We start from the raw sequence: 16628 nt of genomic DNA on the forward strand, positions 1-16628 counted from the left end.
TTTCCACGTGGCGCTGTCACCATCGAGGGCAAACAGATGAAATGAGTCTGGGTGGGCAAGCCAGTGCTCTACATGATCTTGACCTTGGTCCGACAGAAAGCTCGAAAGGAAAAACGGTATCAATCGAGCCTGACCATGCCCTAGTTCTCGTCCAAGCATCTCTTCACGCAGGCCCTCTTCGGAAATATCGACAATCTCGTGCGAAGGAAACTCCGAGCTGATCAAGCTCTGAAGGATGCGCGCGACGTCTTGGCTAAGTTGCGGCTTCACTTGGACGTCCGTCAACTGTTCAGAGAGGAGATCCGACTGTTGATCCTTTAAGTCACTGCGACACTCGGTCAGGCACAGGCACACATTTCCCGGCTTCATTAGAGAAGCCGGGTCCGAGTCATCTGGCCCAGCTCTCCCACGAGGAATTGTGTCTCTCCCATCTCTTTCGTGATGGGTATATCCGAGGCTTCGATCCATAGCTGCGTCGCGATGGAGTGAGCAGATAAGAGGGTGCACAATATGGCTGTTGAATTGTGCCCCGAATTGTGAAAGCCAAGTTGTACAAAGAAGCTGCCCTGGAAATGACAATGCAATGGGCGGAGAAGCCATCCAATCAGGTTGTCGATCCATTGACGAATTGTCAGGAAAGCACAGATGACGGCTGAGGGCCTGTCAATGGAAACAGAATCACAGCTCTCGCTCTCGCTCTCTTTCTCTCTCCCAATGGCTTGCTAACTGGCCCATCCCCTCCACCGATACAATCTGGACTGCTGACCTTTAAGTACCCATCGCACACGACGATCACAGTGTCGGACACCACGATCTGAGCCGCCCTCACGCCACGGTGTCGCGACTGTGCGATTCGAATTCTGCTTCATGGGGAGAGCTCTTCGGCGACGGGGATGATGCTTTTGGAAACATTTTGGGGCATAACAAATCCGATAGGCGACGCCGATTAGGTCTGTGGGGGTGGAGCTCGTCGGAAATGTTCACATTGCATCCGCGGTCGGCCGCTACAACCAAAATTACCTAAGTACAACCCCCGGGGCCACAGGGGATCGTCGCCCGAGAGATGCGGCGCCCTTTCCTCAGCTGCTGTGCTTCGTAACGAGCGGCTCCCACAACGCTCCGTCCCTAGACTGTAAAAGGCGTCTGGAGTAGCATCATCAGAGGGGGCGGGCATTCGGCTGCGAGCGGTCTCGTCACGCTGAGCATCATGGTCCCGCCTGACGTCGACTCTCCGACCGTCGATCACGTCCGCAGTTTTCACGGATGGAATCCATGCACGGCATTTCAGCCTGGCGATGAGCGATGCCACATTGATCATTAGGGTATCCTGGGCCACTATTTTCCCGTGGTGATGCGCCTGCTAGAATGCATCCCCAGAGCTTTCTGGTCCAGATCCTCCTTCGTGACTTCCGGGCCGCTTTCCGTTGATGCCGCAATCCTAATCCGTTCTGCGCATTCAACCTAGTGACGAGCGCAAGCGCCACAAGGTGCCATATCTTCCCTACGTCTTCTCTCCTTCTAACGCAAGCGACCAATTCCAGAATCTGCTCCCAAGACTGCAGCATGCCCCAGAGAGGTACGGTCTCTGTCCTCATGTCAACATCCCATAGCTCGAAGGCCGTTCATGGACATGTGATGTGAATTGTCAAAAGGCACCATCCCCCTTGGAGCTGGCCTCGTTACCAAATAAGGCATCAATCCGAGAAATCTTCAATGGTCACACCCCGGCATAACTGAACTCGAACTCATTAAACTTGACCTTCCCCGAATAAGGCTTGCCACTGAGGAAGGCGAGAAGCATATTCCTCAAACTCTGCTGTCGACTCCCAGGAAGATACTTGACCACATTGGCGATCCCGCTCGCACGCCAGTGACAATCCCGCAGGTCCAGTCTTTGCAAAGATTCTCTCACCGTAATGGTTCCGGCATTCACCAGACGCGGCTTTGCGTCTCGATAGTTCTGGCACATCATCCAGAGCAAGTCGGCCACCGCTTGTTCTTCACCTAGATCATGCTCAACCAACAAGTCTTCGATGAAACCGACATATGCTTGAATTGCGACTCCCAGTGCCATCGTCTTGGACACCACTTTCAAGTGATCTTGCGTTTCCAACACTCCATGTACTCCACAAATGATCGACATGAGAATCAACACGCACCGCTGCTGCGCGATAAACTCGTCAATGTCGCCATACACACTGACACTCTTCCCTGTTGTCTCCCGAAACAGGAACTCGTGCAGTCTCATATCCTCCACAACATACGGGCCCTTGTCCTTCAACTGCGACAACTGCCTCTCCCTCCAAATCCGATTGACATCTTTCAGGAGAGATTTCAGCCATCCAAATCGCACATTCGCGTCTTCCTGGCCCCACATCCAGCTCGCCTCGGGGTCGCGATAGATCCCCTCGAACCAAAGCGCCTGTTCCTCTCTCAATCGATCATGAAGCCCATCCTGCAGGCCAATCTGGCGAATTATATCCCTCCCCGTTCTAAAATGCAGGACCGCTCTCTCGCGCTCCCCATACCGCTGCTCAAAGGTCGCAAGGCTGATGATCGAAGTCAATATCAGTTTGAGATCGGCATTCGAGCCAAGTTGCACGTTCTCTCGAAGGAGAGTGATCGCCTTTGTCTGGTGCTTCAATGCCGCGTACTCCAAGGCCTTTCTTGTGGCCGGCGTCGCGTACTTGGCATTCATGCGCAGTTGATGCAGTGCTGAACGAGCCATCAATATGTGGAAATGAGTCAGGCATGCGCCCGCCTGATACTCCCAGGACCCCTTGATGGAGGGTTTGATCTTGGGAGATAAGGCGTATGCGGTCTGCCAGTAGCTGTTCTGGCCGTAGAAGTACAAGAGCTGGTTTGTGACTCCATCGACCTCAATGGGCAGTGTTTCAAATGGGTCGACGAGGCAGGCTGAGATGGGTTTGGGTAAGGGCGGCCTCGGGCTATTGATGAGCTGCCGAGATCTGGTCCTATTGGTACTGGTCGCAGTTGTTCTTTGAGCCTTTTGCACTTTGGCTTTTATGGCACCATAAGACAGCTCATCTTCGGATGTATCGAACCCATCCGTTTCCGATTCCGATTCCGTTCGCGGGGTGTCCGCATCATCCAAGCACGATTCAGACATGGTTGCAACCCAACCGAAGCCCGTATAGAGCTCTTACATCGTCCTTGTTTTGTTTGGTACGGGCCCCATTAACTTTGACGACAGCGGTCACCACGAGAAGAGCGCGAGTTGGAGAATGTTTCAGGAGCTGGGCGGGACTCACGGTCTGCGCGTGTCTTCATATGAACTCAATCAACAGGGTGGGCGCTCGCTTACCGGCCGAAACATCCAACGAAACGGTCGACTTGGTCAGGCCACAACGAGATTGCCCCGCTTTGGATTTGCGGTCGCTTTTGACACCGTTCGAAGTCGAGGAGCGATAGCAGCCACTCATCTGCCATTCCAATTGTTCCGTGTCTTGGACTTGGCCAAATGCGACCACGTTGCTAAGCCGGACTGAGAGGATCCCGTGTTTTGTTGGATCCCGAAAGCTCATCCCAAACCGGAGATTCAGGCATGACGATCGCAGCCCAAGTAAGAACTCTAGGCCTTCGCTTAAGGAAACGGCCCCAATTCGCAACCTGTTCTCTTTGTGCTTACTGGACGGCTCCAACCGCCCTCGTTACCGCTGATGTCTCGTCTCACCAGTTTGGCAATCCGTGTACTCGGTACTCGGTACTGAGGGCAGAGAATTATTGTGCAGAGCACACATTTCTGTCAGATCTCCAGCATCGGACATATCGATATATGTAGCATTGCGGCAGAGAGTGCTCAGCATTTCAGCAAGACAAGGTCAAGACTGAACCGTCGGTCTACTGTAGCCCTGCATTTTCTTAAGGCCAAGTACAGACACGCACAGACGCCTGGGTCCTGAACGACGTTTGTGAAGCCAAGCATTACAGCAAACCCCGCTGTACTGAAGAGGCATAGCGACATTCTTTTACACCGACTATGTTTTTCTCAACCACAGTTCAAAATCCAACTTCTTTAGCAAACATCTGTCCAGATAAAACATAGGGTGTTTATTTTTCCTTTCAATTTCTCGTTTCTACCGGACTGTACGAGTGACCATTTAACCAGATAACAAGCTCCAAAAAATACTCAGAATACTCTCCAGTCCGGCAATCATGGATATCCTTCGCAAGCAATACATGGAGTTGAAGAAGGCCGATGAAGCCCGCAATAATCTTATCGAGACTTTGTTCAGAAAAATTGACAATATGCAAAAGACAATGGACAGAAACGCGTTCATCATGGTCCTGATAGACGGCGACAACATGTATGTGCGTGCCTCCTATTTTCTCAACCCTCGTCATGCTCCCCATTCCATCCGGGAGGCTGACCGCTTGCCAAGTTTTTAAATGAGCTGGTTCGAAAAGGTATGGCCGGCGGCGACGAAGCTGCCAAACTACTTAGACGGGCTGTTTTCGAATATCTGCGCTACGACAACGATATTAAGCACGATGATAAGATCGTAATTCGCGTGTACGCAAACTTGAGAGGCTTAAGCAAGCTTTATTCCGACATGTCTATTCTGCACACCATAACTGCATTCAGTCAGTTTGTCCTCGGATTCAACAAGGCACATCCACTGTGTGACTTCATTGACGCTGGGAATCATAAAGAAGCCGCCGATTCCAAATTGAAGGGTAAGAAGCTCCGAAAAGCACCGTTTTTGGGAGGGGGGGCCTTTTTTTTTTTTGGCTGCAGACCGTGACTGACTCGCCCTTGTGGCAGAGAATCTCAGTCTCAACATTTATAATGTTCACTGCAAACGTGTCCTCTTCGGCGGGTCGAGCGATAACGCCTACGCATCCTTCCTGGGCTCGTTCTTGATCGACACAGATGTCTCGTCACGAATCACGCTGATCCAAGGGCTACCTTTCTCGCCCGAATTCGGAAACATTCGAACAAAATTGAAATGTACTGAATTTCCCGATGTGTTCAGGAATGCACCTCTGTCCAGTGAACGCCGACTTCCACGCGAACTAGAGCAATGGAGAACCTCGGCTGAAAGGACCAATGGAGATCTATACGCTACTGACCTATCTACCAACGAAAACGTTATACCGGTTTTCGAGTACCCCTACCGCGATGAAGATGGCATCGACGTGTCAGATACCCTATCGCGGAATCCATCGGTCTCCTTCACCCCATCCTCCAGTCAGATTGCGCTACCGGGAGAAAGGGTAGCTCACACGGCAGATGATATAGAAGCCGCGTTAATCAAATGCACCAACGAACGCCTCCGAGAATCACCCAGAGCGCTTGACTTTGGCGTTGTCAAGAAAAGAGTGGAACAAGCCCTCGGGTTGCCATCTGATTTGTGGGCAAGTGATGAGTGGTTTCTCAAAAGCAAGAGCATTATCAAGCGGGCCGTGGTAAGTTGGCCATACTGTTAACTCCCCAGTACGAAGCTAAAGAGACTACTTTGCAGGAAAACTGGGTAGAGCGAACAGGTAACCCGCCGCCACTGAATGCTACTTGGATGTTGGCACGTCCGCCTCCTAGACAAGGGCTACTGCCGTCCAACATAGAAGGTTTGTCATCGAACACTGTGGCGTACGCCGACCAGCCACCAATCCCCCAGCTGGGCGCCGTCTATCAGAACGCCGAAGGTCGCCGCATCGACGTCCCCGTCCAATTGGAAGCAGACCCAGCTCTCTTGAGCAAGCTCCGAGAACGACAGCCGCGTCTCTGCAACGCTCACTATCTCCTCGCTAGCGGCTGCACAAACGAAACATGCTCCTACGACCACACTGCGACCTTGACCGACGACGAAACGAGGGCTCTCCTGTACCTCTCCCGCTGCCAGTTGTGCCCGCAGGGATCGTGGTGCACGTCCAAAACCTGCGTCAAGGGCCATATCTGCCCGAACGGGAGGAAATGCAAACATGGCAGCAATTGCCGTTTCGCGCCCGTTCACTACATTGACACCACAATTACGAATACATTGGCGATGTAAGGCTTAAAGGGCCTTGTATTTTAAACATTGGAACACACGCATGGATGGGTGGGTGAGTGGGTGAAGAGGGTGTGTGAAAGCGGGCTATTTCAATAATAAAAGTGCGGTTACGGTATGCTATAGGGTATGCTATACGGGTATCCCATATGGCATAATACGGGACGACATACCTTAACCGAGACTTATTAGATAGCTATTTATTGCATAGCACTGCGAAAGGGGGAGATCTATCTCTTCCAAATATAAGAGACTGGAGAGTAGCGCTTGGGCCCTGTTCCTTTCCAGACTTGTGCAGGTCAACATCGCTTAAACCTATCGTTTGACTATGGCCCGCGAGAATGGCTAACCGAACCCCCCGGCAGGTCCCAAGATGTGCATGCTCCAGAGTTCGATCGCGGGGAAAAGCGACTACTAGTATCCACACACAACACACCGAGGGGTCGAAGAAGGACTACTGGGTACATAGAAGGCGTAAATTGCTGCCTGGTCCCTCGAAAGACTCGGCGGCGCCACTTGCGTAACACAGAACCACGAAACAGCTCGCTCTCCCGTTGCGACCGGATTTGATTCATGATTCAGGCCAGCCGGAGCTGAAGAACAGTCAAGTTGTAATTTTCCCCCAATTCCCGTGAAACTCAACCACACCGAAACCATGGAAGGACGCTGTCAATGTGGACAAATCCGCTTTACCACGCCGCTCCCGGCGCCGCTGGAGCTGTACATCTGCCACTGCACGGAATGCCGCCACCAGTCATCCTCCACGTACGGCATGACGGCCATCTTCCCATTCTTCGACATCAGACAGTTCGAGCCCCGTCCGGGAGCCATCGCCGTGTACGCGCGCCCGAACTCGCAGGGCCGCACCGAGGGGTATTTCTGCACGGCGTGCGGGAGTCGCTTGGTGCACGTGTCGGTGTCGCCGAGCGACGGGACGCCGGCGCCCATGTTGAGCGTCAAGGCCGGCTGTTTGAGCGGGCTCACCAAGGACATGATGAAGACCGCCGTGCATATCTGGACCAGGTCGGCCGTCGTTGACGTGCCCGAAGGCGCGGTGCGGTATGAGGAGGAGCCGCCAGGCGGGAGTTTTCAGGAGGGTGATTGATAATCGTCGTTGCCAGCTGTCCTCCTCGTCGTCGTCGCCGTCGTGATGGGAAGAAGCCAGGTTGTGATGCTTGCTGGCTAGCAATCGGAGGGGTCTGCAACAGTGTCGTTACAAGAGCAAAGTGTATTAGACAAGGAGGTTGTGCACTCGGACCTTCAAAGCGATTCTCTTAGCCCTGTGGCCGAATCCACAACAGCGAAATGTCGAGACTAACTGTTCACTCCTGATCCCCCTTTTTACGCCTCCAGTTGCGGTGCGTGCGCGAGCAGCGGCTTTTTCTTCACCACCTGTCCCTGCTCGCCGGCGGTGGCGTCTCCGTCTTGCTCTCTGGAATTGGCCCGGCTCCCCCGTTCGCGCTTGCGTTCCGAGATGTCATATTCTTCTTCGTCTCTGTCCTTGCGGTCACAGCACCAGCAGCACATCAGCATCAACCAGTTGATAAGGTCGAACATTTTCTCCTTTTTTTTTTATTGTTTTCTTTCGTTTCGCGTCCAGAGTGAGTGTCCCTCCTGCCTGCCGTGGCTGCCTGTCCGCCTCCCCGTGCTGGACCGAAAACCAACGCCAAAGCTAGACAATTTGTTTTCAGTTAATCACACACTCAGCCTGGTGGAATAGGAGCGAGAAAGAGAGATAGAATATACACATACGTTACCTGCACCGATGTGTACGGGTATTTGTCGGTTGGCAGTCTGGGAGACTCTTGACCAAACCTTCACTCCGGGAGGCAAGGAGGCAAGTATTAAAGATGGACAGAGTAGATGTCAGCAGGCTGTTCTGGTTGGGGAAGATGTGTGCTAAGTAGGGGCAGGGGGTGGCTGTGTGGTTGTGAAAATCCGAGATGGAACCTCCAATCTTTTGTTCCCCTCCGGTAGGTCAGACAGACCGAGGTCGCAGAACTGCACTGCATCATTCAAAATTGTTGAAGTGTCTTACGCGTCGCGAGCGCGTGGTGTGAGTGAATACTGATGACTGCACTACCTGTACACCCACAGCTCGTTAGGCGTGGGGGAATTGTCGTGAAAAGGACTACCATTCGATGTCAGCCTTGCGGTGTCAGCCTTGCAGTTTCAGCTGCTCGCAATCCCCCTCCTGCCCCTTAGCGAGGCCAATCGAGGTACCTCGTACCCGGTACCTGATATAAGGGGATAGGCGAGTCCGCCCATCGATTTGAGTTCTTTTGACTCGCGTCCTCGACCCCTGCGTACACCGCGCGATGACTGAATCTCAAACAGCGAGCCAGCCAGCCAGTGATTGGAGGTTGTCGCAACTGTAAAGGGCTCGGAAGGGGGTCCGTCGCAACGTGATTCGTTGAACCTCGCGCCAGCCCAGCTGGCCAGCCTCGTCCGGTCTCTATGAATGAAAAAAAGGAGACAAACCTCAGGAAATGCTGTGCGCCTTGATGCCGCAAACGTAATAATTCATCGCCAATCGATTGCAATAGGACTCGGGGGTGTAAAACGGGCAAGGAGAATGCACCACCTGAGGATGCGTCCAGACTGGAGACTGGACTACAAAATAATAAACATTATGTACTATCCCGATAAGTTTGGGCGTATATGCTCGCTGGTTAATTCTAGTTGAATTGTATTGCATACCGCTGCTGAAGAATCATCGTAAACGTACAACAAACCCTTTCTTTCGTTCTCCACCTCTCTCCTCAGACGTAAATATAGCAGAAGGGGCCCGCAGTCGTCCAGAATGCATCTTTGTTCTGTAGCGTCTGCCCCAGGCTGCCCATGTTAATCGGGTCTGTAAGCTGTCCCGGAGGGCTGTTGACGGGATCCAAAGTGGAAGTGCCTCCGGCAAAGGCGTTCCTTCTGTTCTTAGGGTCCTGGTTCTGCCAGATCCACCAGGTTCGATCAATTTGCGCGTGGTGTAGGAAGAAAGTCGGTTCGGCGGGCGACGAGAAGAGGTCGCCGCCCGGGTCACCGCCGGTTGTGAAATGGCCGGCCGTGTGAACGCCATAGAAACCGACACTGAAGTCTCCCTGCATGCGGTTCTGGAACGACAGGATGTCGTTGTAGTTCGAGATCAGGTCATAAGAGTCCGAGTCCTTGGTCCAGTTGGAAGAGACCCAAGATGAGATGTCGCGACGGAGGCAGCGAGGGTTGTAGGCAAGAGGGTTTGGACTGGAGTAGTTGATGATTCCTGGGATGTCCAAGGTCGGGGCAACGGGACCCAAGTTGACAACGTAATCCTTGAACGGTCCAGTATTCACACAGCCACCTCCGGAACCGGGAGGGATGCAATTTAGATCGGTGGGCAAGGCTTCGGTGCAACCATGCGCCTCGTAAACACCGTTGCCGGACATGCTGTAGTCGCTGCCGTCGAACAAGGGAGAATTGATGGGGTCGAATGCGTACTTTCCCCAATTCCAGTACGGTTGATATCCCGTGTAGCCGCATTCATTCCTCAGGGCCTGTTCGAAGTTCCAGGTGAAGGTGCGATGCCATGCCAGGAAGTTTGCGGTCCCATGAATGGAAAGTGTTTGGTTGATATGGACCGCAACAAAGTCGTCGTACCGGGACCTTGCGCCAGATGCGAAATTGGGGTCTTGCGTCGGCTTCGACATCAGGCACAATTCAGCGTCAATGTATGCACGTCTTTCATCCTTTGAGAGTGATGACCATTCTCGTCGGACGGCTGCATTGAGCAAATTGCAGCTCCCGCCCGACGGATTTGTCAACCCATAAATTGCCAAATTGACAAGCCCTTTAGCCGCTAGGATGTCTGTCCTGAGAGTCGACGCCGGTATATAGATCGAAGAGGTGGACACGCCGCGCTCTGACAAGATGTTTTCGATGGGCGCTGGTGCTGCGCGGGTACCGCCAACGGCCAGCAGGGCCGGTAGAAGAAACTGAAGATGCATTGCTCAAAGGTCTCGCGGGAAGGATAAAGAAACCGAAACTTGTACAAAGAAAGTCAAGGGAATGGACGGTCGATACCTGAAGTCAGGGATCAAACCAAGTGGTACGCTGGTAGCGGAGGCAGAAATCCCTGGAGAAAAGAAAAACCTGGATCCCAGCGGCCCTGCGTAGTTTATAAACAGTCCCTGCTGGACCCCCTATGATTGCCACGAGGTTGCTAGCCGGCCACGCGAGTTGCTCGATTGGGGAAATGAATGGGCGACGTTGAAGCTGTGCAATCGATAGTCTACTTATCTGACGACACGTGTAACACATCTCGGGTATTTAAGAACTATCGAATGTTCGTCAGAAGCCGGAGCGAAAACCTAGCGAAATTCTCTCCAGTGTTCCAGTCAGATAGAGGGCCGAATCGGTAAGAGAGAGAAACGGTCTGGGCCTCCTCATAAACCGAGCGGATTGGGTTATAGCTACCTAGGAGTGGTGCGTGTGAACCGAACCCTGTAGCTTGATGGAGCTCTGCGTCGATCACTGTCCTTTATGGAAAGGGTCTCGATAGATTGATTTCGGCAATTGTACAGCAATGCAGTCAGTGCATTGAAGTGGCGAGGACCTGGAAGATTGCAGGTGTAAAAGCCTCATGCTGGGGCCATCAACCGGCACACCGACTGTCCGAGGAGGGCTTCAGATCCATTGCGACTTTCAGACTCCTTGATCGAGAGCGGAAAATTGGTACCTCCTTCCAGATTTCCGGAAGCAAATCAGCTTCCAACCATACATAGGTAGCAGCTTCTTGAGTGAGGTGGGCAATACTCGGTCCTTCGAAGATGGTGGGAAGAGGGTGAATTATCCGGTGGTGGGGATATCGGTGGAAGGGCGGAATGGCGAGGATGGTCAGATGGAGCCAGCTCGCCTGTTACTTAAGTGGAGCGGCGCTAAAGCAACCTCCTGGGGTAAAACGTCAAAGTCTAGACTATAAATGGCATAGACTCTCCTAGCGTAAAAGGCTAATTTTAACCCCTGCCAAGCAAGGTCCATCCGCACGAAATTTTCTCCCCATCCTGCCCATCCTGTCTTTACCCACGACCCTGATCGGGTGCTTCTACTAGTGTGCTGCAAACTGGAAAGCTGTATACCTTCAGCAGCACCTCATTGAATGCTTGGAACCTACGGTCTCAGTGGTCGTCTCTCTTGCTGTTAGATTGGGTTACTAGTACATTGAGAAACCGTGGTTGGACTTGGCCCAGCGGATGTCACTGGCTTTTCGTGCACCGACAAGGCCGGTAAATCCCTAGTTCGGTCGCACATCTCTGCATCCCCTGACCAAGAGGCTATCACACTTCAGTGCAACCCTGTGTCTGGGCCGTTACGAGAACTTGCAGCGCAATCCACGCCAAAGTTACCAGCCACGGATCCTTTCCGCTACATTGGGCTAAAATGTGGAATTATTATGCACAATGTTAATGCAAAGGACAGCTCCTCGACCAGATATCTCCGCCATCCCCGGCGCCCCCATTATGCCGTGGAGGGCAAGAACCCCTACAGTCACACGGCGATCTTTCCAGGATGAGTCTTTGGTCCACTTGCACCATGCTGAAGTCCCGAAGTCTACTCCTACTATGTGCAGCAGGAGGAGGCTCAGGTCCACGACTCGTCTTCTGGTCTGAGTACGGCGCAGAAAGCTAGAGGTATCCATCCAACTCGAGGAGTGCACTGGTGTGTAATATCCACGTTCTCGGTAAGTGGTAGGATATTGGCGCTCAACTAGATCCCAGACAAGGCACAATAACCATGCCATGAAGAATAAAATGCAACGAGGCACTAGCTAAAGCCGATTGTTCTTGGACCTTTGAAATGGTTTAGCTACGAAGATTCTGAACGCTAAGGCATCAAATGTTGGCCAAAGCTGCCTCCCCCCCCGCCAAAAAAACAAACTCTCCGTATCTTGAAACTGCAAAAAAAGGGAAGGAGCTTGAGACAAGAAGTTCCCGGTTTGCATCCAGAGACAAGCGAGCGCAGATTGAGGTACCATTTCCAACGTGAAACTTGACAGAGCTTTAAACCCATCCTGACCCGACACCTGGGACTCGTCAATCTCGCACTGTCCAAATGTCATAGCTCACCTGCTCCTGCTTCGCCTGGACCGTGTGATAGTTGACACACTTTCAGCGACGCCATGGTTATTTCAGCTCTTTCTCAACTCGTTGAGCGGCAGGCGGCTGATGCTCCTCAATACAAGGATGAATCCAACGCAGGTGCCCTCCTCGCAATCCACGGCACCTTTGGAGGGGTTGCCATCCTCACGGTCCTCCTTCGACTCTATGTGAGAATATTCATGCTCAAAAGCCTTGGGGTTGACGATTATATTATGGCGGCTGCTGCGGTTAGTGGCCTAAAACGGCATTCCTTCTTCCCCGTTGAGCGTGTTCCCTGACTCATGCCGATCTACCAGATTTGTGAGATTGGCGTTATTATCTGCTTCGTGGGCGAAAGCAATGCTGGAATGCTAGGCAGGCACCCAGCGCTTGTTAGTCCAGAGGATGCAACTCTTTTCTCGCATTGGCGATTCTTCCATTCTATCATCATCATGATCGGCATCAGTCTCGTCAAGATCTCAATTGCATTCTTCCTACGCAGATTCGTGCCAAGCAAAAACTACCAACGCTTTCTTCTGGGGTGCATCGTTTTTCTCGTTGCCTTTACGATTTCTTGCGCCGGTACCCTCATCTTCAACTGCGGCACACGTGTCGATGCGAACTGGAATTTTGGCCTCCGGACAACCGGACAAGCCAAGTGTTTCAGCAACAACACCTTCACAAACATCGGTATCTTCAACAGCAGCATCAATATCGCGACGGATGTGCTTTTCGCGCTACTTCCAATACCCGTGGTGTGGAAACTCCAAGCAAATCTGCGAACTAAGCTCACTCTATGTTTTGTTTTAAGCTTGGGTCTTTTCGCTTGTATCTCAAGTATCATCAAAACAGTTAAACAGGCTCATGCCCTCGCGGACCCCGACTGGACCTATCACGATTCCTTTTTCATGTGGAACAACATCGAATTCAATATCGGTATTCTGGCTGCTTCTTTGCCTTCGCTGCGTCCGCTATTCGCGAGAATTCTCGGTGCCACTCAAAGGTTCACGTCGAACAACAGTCGAAACAGGGCAAACTACGGATACGACGCCGATGGACTCGCCTACGGCAAAAGCAAAACCGACAGACGGTCTTCTCGCAAGCCCGCCAGCCACTACTACCAATTTGATTCGCGCCAGTCGACAGAGTTGGGGCAGTTGGGAAGAGGCGCTAGCAAAAGGGTGCCTGGCGTAACTAGCACGGTGACTGCAGGTGATGACAATAGCGACAAGATTATGTTGGAACAGGATTTTCATGCAGTTACCACTGACGGTCAATGGACAAAACCGGTACAAGGTGCAATAACAAAAACTACAACTGTACAGGTCTCAAGATATTAGCTGGAGGAACGGTCCCACAGCACGAGCGACAGAAGAGCATTGCATGCAGCATGTGTCGGACGAGCTTCAAGAGCTCTGAGGAAAGTCACCTATCCGGCAACGGGGTTAAACGGGAGAACGGCGAACGCGAACACGAGTTACACGGCCATGATTACCATCTGGAGGCTCTAAGGAGCAACTGACTCCCACGCCACGTCCAGAGGACTTGTTGTTGAGTAGAGCCGCTGTGCTGCCTCGACTGTATATCTTGTACGATTATTCCGCACATATACCCTTTCCATATCAATATGTATATATGCCACGCCGTCCAGTGTTCCACTACTTCAAAAGGCTACACCGTCCCCCTGTCTCTTCCATATACCATCGACTGCCTCCTTTGCAAGTATCGGTGGTCAAGGAACAATGAAAGTGTGAAAGGAGCAGTCATCGGCGACCAAGCTTCTGATGGCTGGTAGCCAAAAGCCGATCATCACAGCTACCAGGGATTTTTCTCGGTGCACAAATTCCCCATGTTTCACTGGGGCTTATGGAGGCTTGAAACAGTGCTCGGTAACTTCCTGGCTTTGAAAGATTGGGCAGGGTCAGGAAGTTGAACTCCTTTTGCCAGAAAAGGAAGTCGTGCCCTTTCCTCGCCAGGGTCATCCCTGGCTTCCCCATGGACCGAAAGACTCAGGCAAACACTCCAGGGAGCTCCATGTTGAACAGAGATGAAATTATCTCCTGTTGAGTAAGTATTGGCAACGTCGCAAAGTTCGCACTCAGTGTGACGGGGTCAATTGACGAGCCGAGGACGCCGCTCTCCGACCGAGCGGTCCCTCAGACCTCAAGCTGAACAACATCCTGAAATGTCTGATCCCCACCTACCCCCCTTTGCCAAGTCTCCGTTGACAAGATGCAGCTGTGATAGCAGTCTTGTCAAATCGTCTTCCTTGGCTCAGCAATCCCTGGCGGAGCAGAGAGTTCTGCCTTCAACCATTTACCAAGTATTTTGGGTGGGTTGCAAATCTCTGGACAGCAAATAGTGTAAAAGTTATATTTCGGCGATGATGCAGGCCCACCAAGGGGATGGAAACTCCCGACCACGGATGTCCCACGACGCTTTCCACGGCAAGAGATCAGATAACGGCCACCGCGGCCAACCCTGTAATATCCAAGGCTTCCACAGAGTGCTGCATTACTAGTCGAGCCCTGGTCCCTGTGAAATGCATGCGCAAAGGTCGTTGTGCTGGAGGAGCGTACGGACCTTACTCGGGTAGGTAGTCTTTCGAAATTAGGCGCCGGCGAACCGGTAAGTGGATACATGACTCCAGGATGATGCCACACAAGGACCAAGTTGCTACAGTACTTAGCCATGTCAGTTAGACGAGCCAAACTTTGTGCCCACTTGACAGCCTTTCTCGTGCAGAAGAGGCCCGAGACCCATATCGGGATTTACCCATTCCAGAGCACGTAAATCATTCCTCGTGTCATAGGAACCTCTTTTGTCGCCAGTTGCAAAGTCTGGCCCGGCCCTTTCCCTCCATCCGATCACTGAAGATCACGACGTACCACTCCCACGAGTCTGTCCAGAAAATGGAGCGCAGTCAGAGAAATTTGACGTTGTGTTGACGATCACCACACGCCTGCCACGCGACCGCCGCTCAGACCAGATTCTCGCCAAAATCTCGGCGATCAGTATCGACTCAACCAGGGCTTGCCGGGGTTGATTTCTACCAAGTCTCTCCTGTACGAGGATGCTCCTCTGCTATTGGTGTGCTCCGTATAGCCAAGGATAGCGAAATTCGACGTTGAATGCCAGAAGCTACTGGCCATAGGTATAATGGATTATACCTGTACAGACACCGCCCCGATCTCCACCAGCCTAGCAAGATTATCCTTTCCATTGGGTATGTAGTCCGCGTGCAGGGGATTTTTCGAAGTAAACCAGGTCAAGGCCAAATCTCGCTTAAGGAATGAGAATGGTCAAATGGGCTGTCCCAGGACGGTCACATACCCATTCCCCGAGCAGGCAACGATCGAAGTGTGTCTCCAGCACATTTTCCCTCTCTCTCTCTTTATCTCTCTATCTTTGCTCCTCTCGCTATGTACCTCAACATCGCAAACTCAAGGGGAGGCACCGGCCGGAGAGCCCAGACATTTGACATACTTTCTCACTCCCCCCGGCCGCTAAAAACCCCTGGGGTATCATGAAGAGAACTCTCGGGGACCAACCGCATTTCCGTGTTTTTGACAATCACTGTCCTCCTTCTATCGTGCTGTTCAAGAATTGACTAGACTGGCTCAACCTGGTTTGGGAGAATCGCCCTTTTTGACAGTATGCATGTCAAAACTCCAGCCGACTCCCTACCTACCACGTAAAGTCGATGAATTTTATTAGGGCAGTTTGCTTTTTTTGGTCGCCTCTCCCTAAGACGGTCAACCTCGTTGGGGCCAGCCCGTTCGGTCTGCAATTACCGTGCTTTCCTCATTATCAGGGCAAACTTTTCTCCTCATGTCCAAGGCACCCTCCACAAGTACGCTGTATTCGTCCATGATGTCGCAATCGTCATCATGAAGAAGTCGACTAGCGTCGAAGGTTAATTGTGCTGCGGCCATGCTCGGAGAATCGTAGTGGCGACGGTGGTGTGAAGAGAAGAAGCGGAAGAAATGAAGAGAAGAAGAAGCGACAGCAGCGAAGAGGGAGAGGCTAGCATTTATGATTTGAGACACCGGCAAAGCACCGCAACATATTGAGCTGGGCAGCCTTTTTCTTTCCTACCTCAGTCCAAGGGCTACTGATGAGGCCTTCGGATCGGTGCACTCGTCGCATCATTCGACTCCGTCCGGCTGTGCTGTGTCCAGGTCAAGAGCGCACAGTGAGTGAGTGGATCAGCTCCTCGTTGCGAACTCCGGGCTGCTGGAAAGGACACCGCAGAGCAAACTGGACAATGTGATCCTGATCATCCTCCTCCAGGCAGCTTCTGATTATATGCCACAGTATCTCGCTGGCAGTGAACGTGCCATACCAACCCAACCCTGGGGTAAAACCCACAATCACATATTATCTGAAGGCAAAGTTTTTGCCCCCTGCTCCAGTAGAATACGGCAAGTACGACTTTGCGATCTTGCGGGAGACGGGTGTTCAGGCAGGCTGGCAGACCAGAGCAACTCGGTCGTCGCTCGCCCTTCTGCGT

At 52.3% G+C, this 16628-nt stretch overlaps 6 protein-coding genes across 6 annotated transcripts; 3 read left to right on the top strand and 3 right to left on the bottom strand.

Moving 5' to 3' along the window:
- Positions 1-1717: 1717 nt before the first annotated feature.
- A1O5_05659 (uncharacterized protein) lies at positions 1718-3130 on the bottom strand (the record flags this gene model as incomplete). Its single annotated transcript, XM_007746258.1, has 1 exon — positions 1718-3130. One exon carries the CDS (start codon positions 3128-3130, stop codon positions 1718-1720), a length of 1413 nt encoding a protein of 470 aa, XP_007744448.1.
- Positions 3131-4176: 1046 nt separating this feature from the next.
- A1O5_05660 (uncharacterized protein) lies at positions 4177-6014 on the top strand (the record flags this gene model as incomplete). The annotated part of the gene is made up of 4 exons (XM_007746259.1): positions 4177-4332; positions 4404-4698; positions 4787-5430; positions 5487-6014. The coding sequence occupies 4 exons, from the start codon at positions 4177-4179 to the stop codon at positions 6012-6014; spliced, it is 1623 nt and encodes a 540-aa protein (XP_007744449.1).
- Positions 6015-6666: 652 nt separating this feature from the next.
- Positions 6667-7116, top strand: A1O5_05661 (uncharacterized protein; the record flags this gene model as incomplete). The annotated part of the gene is made up of 1 exon (XM_007746260.1): positions 6667-7116. One exon carries the CDS (start codon positions 6667-6669, stop codon positions 7114-7116), a length of 450 nt encoding a protein of 149 aa, XP_007744450.1.
- Positions 7117-7352: 236 nt separating this feature from the next.
- Positions 7353-7568, bottom strand: A1O5_05662 (uncharacterized protein; the record flags this gene model as incomplete). Its single annotated transcript, XM_007746261.1, has 1 exon — positions 7353-7568. The coding sequence occupies one exon, from the start codon at positions 7566-7568 to the stop codon at positions 7353-7355; it is 216 nt and encodes a 71-aa protein (XP_007744451.1).
- Positions 7569-8773: 1205 nt separating this feature from the next.
- Positions 8774-9985, bottom strand: A1O5_05663 (tyrosinase; the record flags this gene model as incomplete). The annotated part of the gene is made up of 1 exon (XM_007746262.1): positions 8774-9985. The coding sequence occupies one exon, from the start codon at positions 9983-9985 to the stop codon at positions 8774-8776; it is 1212 nt and encodes a 403-aa protein (XP_007744452.1).
- A 2171-nt stretch (positions 9986-12156) lies between these two features.
- A1O5_05664 (uncharacterized protein) lies at positions 12157-13455 on the top strand (the record flags this gene model as incomplete). Its single annotated transcript, XM_007746263.1, has 2 exons — positions 12157-12363; positions 12433-13455. The coding sequence occupies 2 exons, from the start codon at positions 12157-12159 to the stop codon at positions 13453-13455; spliced, it is 1230 nt and encodes a 409-aa protein (XP_007744453.1).
- Between the last annotated feature and the right edge of the window lie 3173 nt (positions 13456-16628).

Source organism: Cladophialophora psammophila (genome assembly GCF_000585535.1).
Source record: "Cladophialophora psammophila CBS 110553 chromosome Unknown aczJe-supercont1.8, whole genome shotgun sequence".
Taxonomy (NCBI): Eukaryota; Fungi; Ascomycota; class Eurotiomycetes; order Chaetothyriales; family Herpotrichiellaceae; genus Cladophialophora; species Cladophialophora psammophila.